At 40.6% G+C, this 17,433-nt stretch overlaps 1 protein-coding gene across 4 annotated transcripts in view; it reads left to right on the forward strand.

The window, feature by feature from the left end:
* syt1a (synaptotagmin Ia) overlaps positions 1–17,433 on the forward strand; it is a 393,465-nt gene that overhangs the window by 356,320 nt on the left and 19,712 nt on the right. For 3 of the 4 annotated variants that reach the window (XM_017709110.2, XM_017709112.2, XM_017709111.2), the window contains 2 exons: positions 2,003–2,128; positions 13,785–13,952. In XM_017709110.2, coding sequence (XP_017564599.1) covers positions 2,003–2,128; positions 13,785–13,952 — 294 coding nt within the window. The remainder of the gene's footprint in view (positions 1–2,002; positions 2,129–13,784; positions 13,953–17,433) is intronic. The other variant, XM_017709113.2, reaches the window with a different exon arrangement.

Genomic DNA, 17,433 nt, shown 5'->3' on the forward strand with positions numbered 1-17,433 from the left:
GTCAACATGACTTTAGAATGATACCGGAAAGAAAAGAAATCAATTTCGTTCAGCCTTCCACTCTCTCAGAGATTAACCTGACAGCCGACAGGACAGCCCCTTGATTGTTATACCAGCCCTGTTTGTTTTTTATATCTTTATTTTCTTATTTCTTTTCACCACCTTCTGCTGGCATGATGCATATATATAACGCTTCCATGAGCGTGGCGGTCATCATCATGGCCAGCCAGTGAGAATTTGAGGGGGTTTAGCAGATTACAGCACTGTTCTTGGGGAAATGAGAATGCCCTGCATGTTTACTGATGAGCCAGACTGACCTTTTCTTTTCTGGACGCGACTTTTTCACACTTGAATGAACCGATAAGCTGCATTTGCCTCATCAACAGCATGCCTTCTAATGACGATTGATTCAATTCTCATAAGACACAGCACAGCCATGGCACCACTTCAGGATAGACAGGGACATACATATCACCCAACAACCCCCCCCCCCCCCACCCCCCCCCCACACACACACACACACACACACACACTTGGTTAATGCTAGACATTAATCTGCTTGAAATAAAATAAGAGAATTCTAAAACATTTGTCCCTCCTCCCCAAAATTCCCTAATCCTGCTTGTGAGATGTTCTACCAAAGAATGCTTTTTGTCCAGCCATAAATTTTTTGAAGAATATTTGTAGAGAATGTTAAAAATACACATATATACAGTCATTGTTTTAGGTCTCAAATTCTGCACAGTTTTTATGCTATATGTGTCCTTTAATGGTGAAAACATAAACCATTATTTCTTTACATCGAAAGTTTTACTGTTTCTTTGAGGCTTAAGGCTGTTATGTTATGGCCCACAACCCTTTTAATAAACCTAGAATTTTCCTGTTTATCATGAGGGGCTGCAAATGGTCACCAGGCAGTCAAACATAGCGGTCACTGGTCAATGACATGATTATACAGACCAGTGGACCAAAACCATGCCATGAGAGCACACCCCACACCAGTATTGACCCACCAGGCTGCACAGTGCCTTGTTGACAACTGGAGTCCATGTCTTCATGGGGTCTATGCCACATACAAACCCTACCATCAGCCTAAAACAATTGGTACCCTGACTCATACGACCACGCCACGTGTTGCCAGTCCTCTAGTGTGCCTTAATGCAGGGTAAATGGGTTTTGGAAACAGGGTTGTGCACACTGAGGTACATACTAGAAGCAGTTTAACGGGAGCATGGCCATTTCCCATTCCTATCATTACCGAAAACATGACTGTATAAGGTTAGGGGTCGCAAGAGACAGTTCTCTCTGAAAGGGGCGAGTGGTGCTACATGGCTAAAAATGTTAGTATAATATTTTTCAAGTCATACATAGGAAGTTTCTTTAATTTTGGCAACTAAAAGATTGTATTATATTAAATAATCAGTGAAAAGCTGGCTAACTTTAACAATACTGAGTAATGATTGGTTAGCAAACATTACAGCTACTGAGTACTGATTGGTTTGCTGGCATTACTGCTACTGAGTGCTGACTGGTTGGCTAGCATTGCTGCTTCTCAGCTCATTGGCTTGTAAAGTCTTTCACACTTACTGACATTAATGTGGATAGTATACAAGATTTTAATTCTAATTTAAATAACAATGAATAATTTGTAATGTTCCATCCATGTATACTTTGAGAATTTATGCAAGTACAAAAAGATCTACTGGTGGAATGTCTTTTGTATTACACTGCATTACACTCATCCTCTAGCACTGCACTTGATCTGCCCTTCCCCCTCCCAAACTTACCTCCACTTTGAGTAGTTTAGGGACCCACAGACTGACACTGGGGATGGGGTGGGGTTTCACAGCCCAAGGCTAAATCCATCACCGAGCATGTCCTGGTGTTAACCGCTGTGGTGTTTTTAGTGCTTGGCCCCCTACATTGCAAGCAGGCTGGTTCCGGGCAGCAGGCTGGCGATCAGCTGTGGCCGGACTGACTGTTGGCTGGGTGTCTCCTTCAGGCCCTGAAGGACGAAGATGAAGTGGAAACAGGGCTGACAGAGAACGAGAAGGAGGCGGAGCCTAAGGAGCAGGAAAAACTAGGCAAATTACAGTATTCCTTGGATTACAATTTCACCGAGAACACGGTAAGGTTGTTTTCTGGAGAGTTTTTCACTGTATGTTGTGAGAGATTTTTTTTGTGAGAATTAATAGAATAAAGTCATTTTGTAAACAGAGTAATTTCATTTTTTTGTGTCTAAAGTGTCCAGCATAATTGGTTTTCATGTTACTGTTTTGTACAATGTTTGATCAAGTATTATGGAAAGATGTATGTCCGAATTGTGCTTCTTTTGTTTGGCACTGAAGCTACTGGGCTAATGTAGCTAAAAGTAATGGAAGCTTATTAGCATGGCGTTAACTGCATGCCATAAAACGCTTGCCTCAAGCTGTGTTGAGTAGTGAAGTAAGCTCAAATAGACGTGACTATGTGATTTCTGACACTGTATGACAATTAGAATATTCATTGCAACGTGAGCCAATGAGAGAGAGCTGATGTAGAGAACTTGATAGAATTAATATTTAGTGTTCACCTTCCAGCGTGTTGAGTCATCAGCAGTCGAGAAGCACTCCACGTATCTCAGGGCCTTCTCCCTCAAAGCTTGTTAGCACTATGTAACAGGGGGAGAACTAGGTAATAGGTGGGAATTGGACAAAACCATATAGCTACTTTTGCCTTGTAGCTCCAGTACAAAACAAAAGAAGCAAATTTCAGACACGAAACATGTTTTGGCTGATCTAGTACATTTGGACTAAGGTTGGGGATTTAATACTCAATATTTTTCTAAACTCTAAACTTTCCTCCACATACAGTTAATTACATATGATTTACATTGACTTAACTTACATAATTGTATTTAAATATCTATGTGTCACTACATAATTGTATAATTAATTACATGGCTGGGTATCACATTCACATTCAGACATTTTTTTTCTTTTATTTTGATGTCCAGAGTTTTTTCCAAAACATGTTTTCATTTAAATCATGTGCTTCCAAAAGAGGGCATGCAGAACATCACACATTCTTTCTAAACTCCGTCAGTGTCTGCGCAATATCAGTCAGCAAAATCACTCAGTCACTGAGTCAGGAGCACTCAATAAAGTGAAGGATCAACTCAGGTTTCCTATTACTCTACTCACTCTTTCTCTCTCTTTTCTCTCTTTCTCTCTTTCTCTCTTTCTTCCCCCTCTCTTCTTTTTTCTTTCTCCCTCAATAATTCTTTGCTCTTTCTTATATTCCCCACCTCTGTGTGTGTGTGTGTGTGTGTGTGTGTGTGTGTGTGTGTGTGTGTGTGTGTGTGTGTGTGTGTGTGTGTGTTGAGGAGCTGATAAATATCCTCTTGGCAGATGTTAGCTGGCAGATAATTGAGGCAGTGCGTGAAAGTGGAGCAACTCCACCAGCAGCTAACCTCCATAAACAAACCTGACAGAGTCAGATTATCTACTCCCAGCCATCACACACACACACACACACACACACACACAATATTTAAACTTCTAGAAGCTTAATGATTCAGTCTTTCTTCCTTTTTTTCTTAATGTAACCAGCTGGATATATTCATATAGACCCAGCAGTCTTTCTTCCATAGCTTACCTGTCATCTGTCACTCCAGTTTCTAGTGCTGTAAAAGTTGGTCTTAAAAAATTACAGCAGTTACACAGTAACAGTAGTATATATTTTATTTATATTACATAATTATAAATACACAGTGTGTTTATTTGATTGGCATAATTGCATAATTAACAGCAACAGAATACATATATATATATATATATATATATATATATATATATATTCTTCACTCTTGAGCAGCTCATAGTGCTTAGAAAGTACTTAAAAGTACTTAAAATAATTTAAAGGTGTAAATAATACCTTTAGAGGGCAGCAGTGAGTTATGTTTGTTTCATTTGAACTTGAGCTATATTTACAGTGGGAGCTACTATGTATCAACAGCTAGGAAACAAGATGGCTAATTACTCAGTTTGACTTGTCCTTTCAGAGTTGCATACAATAAACCTAAAAATACAGTTCAGTCGATAATTTTATTTACTTTCATGGCAGTTAATCATCAGCTAAAATTACATGATCATGGTAGGCCTATTCTGCACAGGCTGGAGCCTCAAACACAGCTATAACGGATACAAAACCACCCAGCCAGCATCAGCATGACCCAGATTCAGCTCAAATAAACCAGACACACACATTTAAAAAACACACCAGAGAATGCAGAAGCCAACCACATTTCTGCAGTGTATGTGTTTAAGCACAATAAAGCAGTCCTACAGAGAAGGATATGAGTAACCGGGATGGAGAGGAAGATATAGCCACAACAGGGAAGACTCAACTAAGCCTCGCCATTGTTTGAGGGTAATCTAGCTTTTCCAGCCCAGTAGAGCAGGGTAGGTGGGGTATAGAGGGGAAACAATGAGAGATGCTGCATGGGGAAAAGTCACACTGATGCTAGCTGAATTAACAGCATTGTGGGTTAACCTCATGAGGCTAGGAGACAAAGGATAGGAGGTATGAACTAAGCAATGGAAGAAATTGATATTTTCAATATTTTCAATTATCAGCAATGAAACAGTAACAAGTTATTTAATCAGTATTCAATAGTTAAAAGTCAAATAATTAAGCACACCAAACCCAGGCTACTAACAGCAGATAAATACAGGAAAAACATATACAGTCAGGTCTATAAATGTTTGGATGTTGACAAAGTTATTATTATTTTAGTCGTCTACCAGAGAGTCCAAATTCCAACAGATTCCAAATGCAAATGTCACACTTGAACTAAACTCTAGACGTTTTATCTGCTGCCTTGTAAGTGAAATGATAATACATGCCTGGTCATGGGACAGCTGACTGTCCAATTATTTTTGAGCCTCTGAAAATGTTAATACGTTAACCCTCATAACCTTTGTAAACCTCAACCCTAATCCTGGCCATAATGCTAATCCTAACTTAACCCTCATATGTTTCTGACATTACTGAGAGTCTGTTGAGTGTTTGTTTAATCTAAAGAGGACCACTCAAAATAAAGTGTCACCAAAAATATGTCTGTAGATTTTAGTAGATATTTTTAATTTAATATAATCATCATAGTTTGTGTATTCAAACTTTGCAAGTATTGTAGTAATGCTAAGAGAATCCTCCCATTGGTTAGGCCTTCAGGAGCTGGACTGAAGGCCTTATACACTAGATTAACTGCCAACACAATTAGGAAGTGACAGGTCAATTAGCTGATCACATTTGATTTACAATGGTTGGAATCAATTTCATGAGAAAAAACATCATTACACTCTTTCTGAAAGCTGTAGATATGTCACTGACAGTCAATACAAGCTGCAGTCTTACCAAGTTCCATATTCAATTAAAAACCCATAGGAGCACTAGCAGAAATTAGCATCATCATATTGGCATTTTTCCTTGTTTTTAATAAGTTATGATATTTATGGTACAAACTGAGGCCTAACTCTAATAGTCACCCCACTGGTAGTAGCCAGTCACATCACTTGACGAATAAAAGTCACATCAATTACATGTGCAGGCATGTTAGTTTGCTTGTGGTGAGTATGTAGAAATATACATTAATATATGCATATTGGCCTTGGGACATTTTTGCTCACCACAAGATAAGCAGAGCCACCTGACTGCAGTTTCAAACCAGACCGTGCTTTTTATTTCACGAAATGAAAATTTTTACAGCGACTCTATTTAAATAGACTAAAATAACAAACAGTGTATTGACAATAGCCCCACTCTGCACTTACTAATCGAATTGGCAGTTTTTCTCACATATCCTTAGCTTAAATGAGCAAGAAATATGACAGAGACATATGTCTATGAGACAGATCAGCGACAAGGTATTTGAGGTTTTATCCACTAGCTCACTAACAGCTAGCATGATATCTCAGCAGCTTGTATACTCAGCATTTTTACTTCACACCAAATTAGAAACATATTTTCTTCATCCAAAAGTTGTTTCAACCTAAAATTTCTTTTGCTACCAGTCATTTCAGCTGACAGCACTCAACCTGGTGTAGACAAATTGTGTGCAGCTAACCCGCTGAGGACAAGAAATGCAGCAGTATCTTTCCCTCTCCTCAAGTTGTGAAATGCTTTGATGGCATGCAGAGCCGGGAACAGGTTATTATGGATAAAATCCCATCAGGCCTGGCCTCCTACCTATGTCTCAAAAAAACACAAGCCTGTCTTAACTGTGCTAACATTACTGTCTACCTCCATCACACAAATAATCACACAAATTAGATATGCTAACGCTACCTACCCTGCTTGGTCTATGCTGGTCTGATGCTAGTCTAGCTGGTCACCTAGCACATTCATGCTGTTTGACCAGCATACCAGCATCCAAAAGACAACATAGGCTGTTTTTTTCTAGCAGAGTAGATACAAGCTATTCACAGCATTTGTATGCCCTAGTTAGAGAAGAACTTTGCGATATTGCATATAAATCAAATGATTGGGATAGTTAATCACAATAAATCATATCATTTTGTGTAGTTAATCATGATTACTCATATTATTTTCTCATATTATTTGACCTAGAAATAAAACTAGAACATGTTGTTATAGCTATATAATAAACCATCAGATTTAATTTATTAATGTCAATAATTCAATAACATTACTTTCATGATGTAAACGCAGGTTTCATGTGAACCTGAACATGAAAACCACATGCGAACGCAATTTCTAATTTTTATCATCAACATGTAGTGAGAGAAACACTAAGTGTAAATATAATATATCTCATATATATAGTTAATGATTAAATTACTCCATGATTGTCGTTCATACAGTTTATGGATTCTTGTTACAGTGGAAGCTCTTAAGGAGAACTGAAAGTGTCCACTTTTGTTAGTTTGCTGCTCATTGATTGATCCATAGATCTCCTGCGAGCACTGTTCAGTGTAGTCTGCTGAAGGCGCTGAAACTATCACTTTAAAAGCCATTTAAAAGGTGCATTGCAACCAGAGTGCTACAATCACAGATTCTATCATAGCAGCATACAGCGTGCCATGACAGGATCTACCAAATGGGTGACTTTGGTGGCTGCCCAGGGGCACCAAATGTCTAGGGACACCAAGAGCACTAGCAGACACTAGAGGACACTAAGCAAACATTCATCAACATCGTTGACCGCTAGTCCAGACAGGGTCGCGGTAGCAGTTGGGAGAGCAGAGAATCCCAGATGACCCTGTCCCCCGCAACTTCCTCCAGCTCATTCCCGGGGACCCCAAGCCACTCCCAGGCCAACTTGGAGACATAATCCCTCCAGTGGGTCCTAGGACGACCCTGGGGAACACTCCCACCGGGAGGCGTCCAGGGGGCATCCGGATCAGATGCTCGAACCACCTCAGCTGGCTCCTCTCAATGCGGAGGAGTAGTGGCTCTACTCTGAGCTCCTCCCAGATGACCGAGCTCCTCATTCTATCACATAGCGTGTAGCCCGCCACCCAACGAAGAAAGCTAATTTCCACCGCTTGTATTCGTGATCTCATTCTTTCTGTCATTACCCACAGCTCATGACCATAGGTGAGGGTTGGGATGTAGATCGACCAGTAAACAGAGAGCTTTGCCTTATGGCTCAGCTCCCTCTTCACCACTACAGTCCGGTACAGTGACCGCATTACTGCTGCTGCCTGTCCCAACCTACGGCCGATCTCACGATTCCTCTTCCCGTCACTCGTGAACAAGACCCCAAGATACTTAAACTCCTCCACCTGGGGCAGGTCCTTTCCCCTTACCTGGAGTGGACACGCCATCCTTTTCCAGGCCAAGACCATGGACCAAGACCAAGACTCAGACTTGGAGGTGCTGATCCGCATACCAACCGCTTCACACTCAGCTGCAAACCGCTCCAGCGAGCGCTGGAGGCATCCATGTGATTCCGCCAAAAGAACAACATCGTCTGCAAATAGCAGAGACGCCACCCTCCGGCCTCCACACATAATGACCTCCTGACCTCGGCTACGCCCTGACACTCTGTCCATAAATATCACGAACAAGAGTGGAGACAGAGCACAACCCTGGCGGAGTTCAACGCTAACACTGAAAGAGTCTGCCGAGTATATGGACACAGCTCGCACTCCGGGAGTACAGAGATTGGATAGCCCGGAGTAGTACCCCATACTCCCGGAGGACCTCCCACAAGATATCTCGAAGTCCACAAAACACATGTAGACTGGGTTGGCAAACTCCCATGCTCCCTCAACAATCTGTGAGAGGGTGAAAAGCTGATCCATTGTTCCACGACCGAGACGGAATCCACATTTTTCCTCCTCAATCTGAGGTTCAACTATCGGTCAGAGTCTCCTTTCCAGCACGTTTGCATATCAAATCAAATCGAATCAAATCAAATTTATTTGTATAGCGCTTTTTACAACGGATGTTGTCACAAAGCAGCTTTACAAAATTTCGGAAAAGAAATAGACTAAATTTCCTTCGGGATCAATAAAGTATCTATCTATCTAGACTTAGACTTTCCCAGGGAGGCTGAGCAGTGTGATAATTGGCACAGACCCTCTGGTCCCCCTTTTTAAAAATAGGGATCACCACCCCAGTCTGCCAGTCCAAGGGAGACTGTTCCTGAGGTCCATGCCATATTGCAGAGGCATGGTAGCCATGACAGCCCCACAATATCCAGAGCCTTAAGCATTTCTGGACGAATCTCATCCACCTCCGGTACCTTGCCACTGAGGAGCTTACCAACTACCTCAGTGACCTCCACCAGGGAAATGGAACTTGACACCCCAGAAGCCCAGAAACTCTGACTCCCGTGAGGGAGGCACGTCTCCTGGATTAAGAAGTTCCTCAAAGTGCTCCTTCCACCGACCGACAATATCCTTGTTCGAAGTCAGAGTTTCTCCACCCTTGCCGAATACAGTTTGGGCGCAGCCACCCCGACCCCTCCTGAGTCGCCGGACAGTTGTCCAGAACCTCTTTGAGGCCGAACGAAAGTCTTTTTCCAAGGCCTCACCAAACTCCTCCCATGCCCTGTATTTTGTTTCTGCCACCATTGCAGATGCCACCTTTTCAGCCTGTCGGTACCTATCTGCTGAATCGGGAGTCCGTCGGGCCAACAATTCCCTAAAGGCCTCTTTCTTCAGCTTGACAGCCTCCCTCACCACCGCTGTCCACCAGGAGGTTCTTGGGTTACCGCCCCGACAGTCACCCACAAGCTTTTGGCCACAGCTACGTCTGGCAGCTTCCACAATGGAGGTTTTGAACAGGGTCCATTCAGACTCCATGTCCCCTTCCTCCTCTGGGATGTGAGAAAAGCTCTCCCGGAGGTGGGAGTTGAAATCATTCCGCACAGGGGCCTTCGACAGTCGTTCCCAGCACACCCTCACTATTCGCTTGGGCCTACCAGATCTGACCATCAGTCGTCCCTGCCATCTGATCCAACTCACCACCAGTGATCAGTTGACAGCTAGCTTCACCCTAGTGTCCAGAACATATGGTCCCAAGTCAGATGAGACGACAACAAAGTCGATCATTGACCCAAGGAGCTCTGGTACCATGTACACTTATGAACATCCTTGTGTTCGAACTTGGTGTTCGTTACAATCCATGCCTGGCACAGAAGTCCAATAACAATTCACCATTCAGGTTTAGATCGGGCAGGCCGTTCTTCCCAATCACGCCTCTCCAGGTCTCCCAGTCATTGCCAACATGAGCATTGAAGTCTCCCAGTAGGACTATGGAGTCTGTAGGCAGGACCCTTTCCAGAACCCCGCCCACTCGCTCCAAGAAGCCCAAATACTCTGACCTGTTGTTTGGTGCATAAGCACAGACAAAAGTCAAAGTTTTCCTCTCTGCGATTTTAAGTTGCATTGAGGCGACCCTCTCGTCCACCAGGACAAACTCCAACTGCATGGTCACCAGCCAGGGAATTGTCAGTATCCCCACACCCGCCTGGCACCTCTCACCCTGTGCAACCACTGAGTAGGAGAGAGACCAACCCCTATCCAGGAGTCTGGTTCCAGAGCCGACACTGTGGGTGGAGGTGAGCCCAAATATATCTAGTTGGTACCTCTCAACCTCCTGCACAAGTTCTGGCTCCTTCCCCCCCAGTGAGGTTACATTCCATGTACCAAGAGTTAGTTTCTGCTGCAGGGGCCTAGGTCACCTAGGGCCTCCCTGCAATCTCTCACTGCCAATATGGCACTGCACCGCTCCCCCATGCTGGACCTTGCGGGTGGTGGGCCCACATGGCCTCCCCATGTTGCCTCTTCGGGCTGAGCCCAGCCGGGTTACGTGGGCTGCCCGGCCACCAGGCGCTCGTCGTGGAGCACTACCCCCAGACCTGGCTCCAGGGGTAGGTCCTGGTGACCCTTTCCCGAGCAGGGTACAAATTTTTTTGTGCACGATATGCATGGGGAACTTTGGATCTTGTTAGTCTGGGTCTTCACTCCAGACCTGTTCGCCCTGGGAGACCCTACCAGGAGCATATTGCTCCTGACGACTTAGCTCTGAAGATCCCTAGACCACACAAGCCCTTCCGCCACGACAAGGCCCTGATCCAGGAAGGGAGCAAACATTCAGTTTGTTTCAAATCTAGTTTGTTGCACACAACAGGCTTGACAGTTTCCGACTAAAACCAGCTGTAAATAAGCAATAAGCAGTATCATTATGAAAAACGAATTTAAATGATCATGAAGCATGAAGTGGTTCTATGTAGAACTACATAGAGTTCATTACAAAAGAACCACTGAAGATCCATCTTTTCTAAGTGTGTAGGCCTTAGCTGAGGAGTTAATGTTAGTTCAGTATTTAGTGAAGCATGAAGACAACTCTCCAGCAAGCTGTGGGAGGGTCTTACATCTACTAGCTATGAATACGTGTGTCAGCGGGATGCAGATTTTCAGATTTAATGGAGAAGAGGCATCATAAGTCCAATGTCCAGGGGCACCAATGGATCTTACACCTTGCACCTTGCAGCATGTTGAAGCAGCCCCTAAAAAAGTATATATCACATTTACAGAAACCGTTTCATTTTCACTTTCTGTAATAAACCTCTCTGCCTTTTGTCTTGACATTGAGGAAATGTCATGCTCCATCACTTATTTTTAGATAATCCGATATTCAGGGTCTGTCCAGTTTTGGCTTTTGACCAGTCACAACTCATTCATGTCTTCATGAATGAAGTCGACAGCCGAGCTGGATGTGTGTGTGTGTGTGTGTGTGTGTGTGTGTGTGTGTGTGTGTGTGTGTGTGAGTGAGTGTGTGTGTGTGTGTGTAGGTGTGTGTGTGTGTGTGTGTGTGTGTGTGTGTGTGTGTGTGTGCTGAAAATGACAGCATTTCTGGTGAAAGTCTAATACACTTTGAGGAGCAGATGAAAGCTAGCTAACAGCTTGATATGTGTGGTGAAATCTGGTTGACAGCGTTAATCTGTCTGTGGTGAAATCTAAATGACAACTACTAAAGTCATGGATAATCCTAAGAAGATGAAAAGATTAAAGACGAATTTGTGATTTGGTGTGAAATGGTTCATTTGTAAAAACTACAAACTTAACCTCTTAAATGGGCATTGGTGGGACCAAAGTTTTATTACACACTTCTGTAACCTAAGAATAGCTCTAGGGTTAGAGCTAGTCTAGTTCTTCTGGTTTGTACTAACATCCCTGAAGTTACTGAATACTGAGCCTGAATATATAAATAGTCTGGGATTTTAAAGGGTTAATGACTCAGATTTCTTTATAGTGGGGGTGAAGGGAACCAGTGGGTGCAATGCCTGCAACACAATTGTAGCTATTGTATTTACTATCCAAAACCACCAGTGAATGTGTCTTCTGAGACCAGCCATGTGTCTTCTGAGTTTTTATATGCAATGTTGAAGATGGTAAAGCAGTATTACAGAAAAAACATTTAGCTATGCAGTGTTATTCCTCTTTAAATATCTTCTTCCTTCTTTTGATAAAAAAGTGACTCCCTAATTGTTTGTACATTTATCCAGTCAGACCTCAGTGGGAGGGCTTTACTTAAGCAAGTAAAAAAACTTACAGCGACAGATTGGCACTGCATATATTAGAACAGAATACAGCATGAGAGAAAGATAAAGAAGACAGAAAGTATAATGAGAGAGAGAGGAAGATTGAGTGGCACACAGAGAGCAGAAAGCAGAATGAGAGGGCAAGAAAGAATGACAGACAAAGAGAAGGAGTGAGGTTGAGGTAGTGAAAGAGATTGAGATGGAGAGAGAGCAGGAGAGAGTTGGAGACAAAGAGAGAGTGAGAGGAAAAGAGGCAGAGTGGGAGGAAACGAGATAGAGGGAGTGAGAGATGTATAGAGAGATGGAGAAAAGGAGTGAGAAAAGTAGAGAGAGCAGGAGATATAGAAAGTTAGAGAGTAGGAAGTAAGAGTGGAGGATGAAGGGAGAGAATGAGGAAAAGAGGGAGAAAAGTGAGAGATGTAGAAAGAGAGAGAGCAGCTTCATAGCGTTCGTCGAGTAATCTGTATGAGTGGTCAGTGTGTGACACCATGTTGATTGACCCCTTTGAAAAGGCATGACAGTTTCATGGAGAACAGCGGGTCAGTCAGGCTTTAGCATGTAGATCAGCTACTGAAGAGAGAGCACAGTCTGACATCACCTGTTTCAAGCTTCGCCAATTTCCTCGCTTTATTTCCCAAACGTAGTCGACCAGCCAACTCATGTTTGGTGACTGAAGTTTGCTTCTTCAGCTTTACTCTGGAGCTATGAGGCTAATGCGACTAACAAGAAATAAAAGCTTATACCGCACCAATTAGCATGATGCTAACTGCATGTCTAAGTCATCACATGCTCTCCTCACATCAATAAAGGATAATAATAATATAGCATTATCAAAGTTATATGAAGTTATATAGTTATAATGAAGTTAATAGGTTAACATTTACAAGGTTAATAGGTCAGTAATATGTTGGCATTAATAGCATTTACGAACCTATAGTCATTAAGGTTATTGAGTTAGCAATAATAATGCTAATACAATGGCAGTGATAACACCAACAAACCCATGCTTTAATAAAGTTATTGATTTGGCATATTAATGCTAATACATTAGCAATAGTAGCATTGATGAACCCATGCTTTAGTATAGTTATTTAACATATTAGTTAAGTTAATAAGATAGCATTAATAAAGTTAGCATGTTAGCATTAATGAAGTTAACGAGCCCAAGTTTCCTGTGTGCTACTACTCTGTACTGAAAGAATGACTTAAAAACCTTGTTTACCACATGAAGTAATATTTTTATTTTACCATTTTTACAGCATACACTGCAATTAACAACTAGGCTCTGGATGCCAAAAAAGTATATCATTAAAACCAAAATGTAGTATCACCATTATATACACAATATATTTCTCTTATATGACATCTTGTTATCTGTAACAGTGGGCAGAATTATGTCATATAGATAAAAACAGTAGCAGCCCCCCTGAAGCTTCTACTTTTGTTGATATTTATAGAAAACAGTGCATCATATAATGTCAGTGAAAACATATAAGCAAGCAGATTTGAGATTATTTAACAGCTACACATGGTTTGAGGTGAGTGTACAGTTGCCACAAAGCTGGTTGGTGGGTTATAAGCTTGTAAGGACATAAAAAGAGTAAAAGTAAAACGTAATTATACTAAATGTAAGTAGAGGTATTTTAAGGGACATAAAAGAACTAGCTTGCTATATTGCTATATTGTTAACCTGACCAGTATTTCACTTTTGACCTCTGGCCTCCAGCTCATAGTGGGGATCATCCAGGCGGCTGAATTGCCCGCCATGGACATGGGTGGCACCTCTGACCCCTATGTAAAGGTCTACCTGCTGCCAGACAAGAAGAAGAAGTTTGAGACTAAAGTCCACCGGAAGACCCTGAACCCCACCTTCAACGAGCAGTTCACTTTCAAGGTAAGCAGCATCAAAACCACATTCAGGTTAACCTTATAAATACTGAGAAATCTGAGCTGAACCTGATATTGCCTCAGTTTTCTGGTTCTGTCAGTAATGTAGAAGGCCTTTTTTGGCAGAAGGTATTGCCAGTGTTCAAGAACATTTGATGCAAAGTTGCTTTACATTTTCCTTTATTTTGCAGTAAGAAGTGGAACACTTGAGGCGTTATTATGAATAGCATCACCCCTATAACACTCCCTTTTGTGTTCTATTGGTTAATTATGACTGTTAGTAAGCTAACTGTTGTTATAGGAGCTACTTACTAGTGGGTTAACAAAACCTAGTGATGTATAGCAACAGTTAATAGCAGTGTTGGCTAATGTTAGCTAAAGTCACCTCATTTCCCTGCTTATTTTGTAATGAGCAGCTACACAACTTGAACATTATTATCTCTTGTTCAAGATTTTACAATATTTCACTTTTTTATTGTGTCATTTTACTATAAAATAATTTATCCAGTAATCGTTTTTCAAAAAATCTACTCTAACCATAGAAATAGGTATTGTGTAGCCATGGAAATGGGTGTAATGTAATCTTAAAAATAGGTGTGTGTGATGTTAAGTGTAATGCATTTAGTGCAAGTGGGTGTAGCCTAACTGTCAGCATGGATGTAGTGTAACTATGGAAATGGATGTAGTGTAACCACAGAAGTGATTGTAGTGTAACTATGGAAAATGGGTGTATTGTAACCACAGAAGTGGTGTACTGTAACCATAGAAATGAATGTACTGTAACCATAGATGTGTGTGTACTATCACCATGGAAGTAGGTGTTATGCAACTATTGAAATTAGTGTTGTATAACTATGGAAAATGTTATACTGCAAATATATTTTTAAAAAATTGTAACTATGGAAAATGGTGTATTGTGACCATTTAAATGGGAGTATCAAAACCATGGAAATGGGTGTAACACATTCATGGAAATGTGTCTACTGTAACTATGGAACTGGGTGTATCATAACCACATAGGTGTATCCCACTGATCTATATATCAGTGTTAGTGGTATAAATCAACAGATGTTCAGATAGATCAACCCATGTTTCATTTCTTTCAATTATATGTAATAATATGACATTATATAACTACAGTAAATGATTCTTCTGCCAAGGAATTAAATTTGTTTAATGCAAATGTCTATGCATTATGCATCTTGGTGCATTAACGCAAAATAACAACTGCTGTGTTTAGTCGAACATATGGATGTTAAGTATTTTACAAAGACTTTGAATGTTGCTCAGCTAATCAGATTTTGGTAGGGGAACCATTTCTTTTCTTTTAGTTTTCCATTTCTTTAAAAACAAGCACATTCAAATAGAAAAAATGATCACCCATCTTTACCTCCAACCTCATTAACCACCTGTTACTAAAGGATTCAAAATCTTCTGTTTCTGCAGGCCTGATTTTTACTGTCCTCCAAATCTGTCATTAGCCTTCTGTTGTTCGTGTTCAGAGTCTACTGCACTATATGCTTCATTTTAACTGCAAGCAGCTGGTGCATTAACAAGCCTGTGATAGACCGAGGTATGAAAAAAAGTAGTACGCATGATAAACCCTCTCATAGCTATTAAGAATCCTCACAGATGCAGCATTTGCTCGGCAGCAGGTGTGTTTCATCCCGAACCTGACTCAGTCTCCCTTTATTTCCACTGCATTATTGTGTCAATACACTTCAGTGGAGGTAAACGGGAGCAGATGTTTGTTTATATTCTGGCCAAATGGTGAATAGTAAATAATGACTGTCATTTTTAATATACTTTGCATGGAGAGATACCAGTGCACTTATGCTATGGGTGCAAATTGTTCATAGATGACATTTTTATAGTTAGAAATGTATAAAAACACACTCTTATAGTATTCTAAAATTCATGTACTTTTTTTCTTAAGAAATTGATAATTAGCAATTTAGATATAATTATTTTTATTCCATTTTTTAGTTTTTATTTTATTCCATTTTATTGCATATTATTTTTCAATGAAAACATTTGAATCCATGGGTACAAATTATTTTTAAATTAAATCGGTTTTGTTTGTGATCACAGCACTAAAAATCAGATTAAATTGTTATTCGTTTAAACACTAACATTTTAGGCAATGGATAAAATCACTGTAAATAAATGTACATGAAATTGTGTTAGTGTGTAGCTAAAAACACTCTGAAATTGTTTTTGAACAAAAAGCTGTTCTTACTCTTTGGGTATAGCTTTTGTTTTTTTAGTTTATGACCTAAACACATTGAAAGAGTTGTTAGATTGAACTGTTTTTAGTATATGCATAAAAACACTCTTTTATTGTTTATTAAAATAAATTGTTGTGGTCGATGGTTAAAATACTGTAAAATTGTTAATTAGATAAAATTCTATGGATAGAATTGTTTAAATGAAACTATTTTGAGGCTATGGATACAGTAATACACACTGTAGACGATGTATTTTTACCTGGTAATGTATGTTATAAAAATGTGAGAATGTTTACATCAATACAAAGGCTGGATTAGACTTTCTGCACCCAGTGTCAGGTGAATGAGGATGGAAGGGGTGCATGATTGCATTTATATTTGCAGCGTGTATCAGAGGCATGATGATATTCTCTTATCCGCTAGGTGACCCTCTTCAAAAGTCTCAGTGTTCCTGTTTGGTGACTCTTGCAGCTTTCACGATGTGTCAGATAAAAACCAAGTTTTTATTGGCCCATACTGCCTATTTTGCATCTGCAACTAGTTGCTATTGTCAGGGGAACCCTGTTCTTTTTTTGTCTAAAGACCATTACATTTACTGCTGTTTTTTAGCAATATTAGTAATGAAGTAAACTACTTATTCATTTGACTGTGTATTCAAGGCAAAACAATTAAAGTGGAGCAAATAATAAAATAAAATGAGCAAAAACTGTTTACAGTAAAAAAGAGGAGAATATTACGAGAATATAAAATACACATTATAAACATGCAAACTGACAACTAATCACTGCCGATTCATCAACAAGGCAAATCTTAACTGATATATAATGTTGAGTAGTAGATGATCAATCGAGTAATCACAATAGTTCTAATTACATTATAGTGTAAGAACACTCAAATAGGACATGCATATTTATTATATATTACATATCTATTGTATTGTTGAAAGATGCAGGACAGTAGGGAGAGTGCAGTATAGTTTGTGTGTGTGTGTGTGTGTGTGTGTGTGTGTGTGTGTGTGTGTGGGTGTGTGTGTGTGTTCAGTATCAAGGACAAAATAGCAGCCTGATGTCTTATCGCTCTCTCTCTCTGGACAATCAAGCAGTTTGTCACCATGTTGGAACAATTCCCTCGTATAATGAGTTCTGTCTGAAAAACAGCTCACTTTGAGGCAATCACAAATCAGATCACACATATACACACACACACACACACACACACACACAGAGTGCCATTCCTGCACCCTTGCAGTAAATAAGACCG

The sequence above is a fragment of the Pygocentrus nattereri genome, chromosome 1, assembly GCF_015220715.1.
Source record: "Pygocentrus nattereri isolate fPygNat1 chromosome 1, fPygNat1.pri, whole genome shotgun sequence".
NCBI lineage: Eukaryota > Metazoa > Chordata > Actinopteri > Characiformes > Serrasalmidae > Pygocentrus > Pygocentrus nattereri.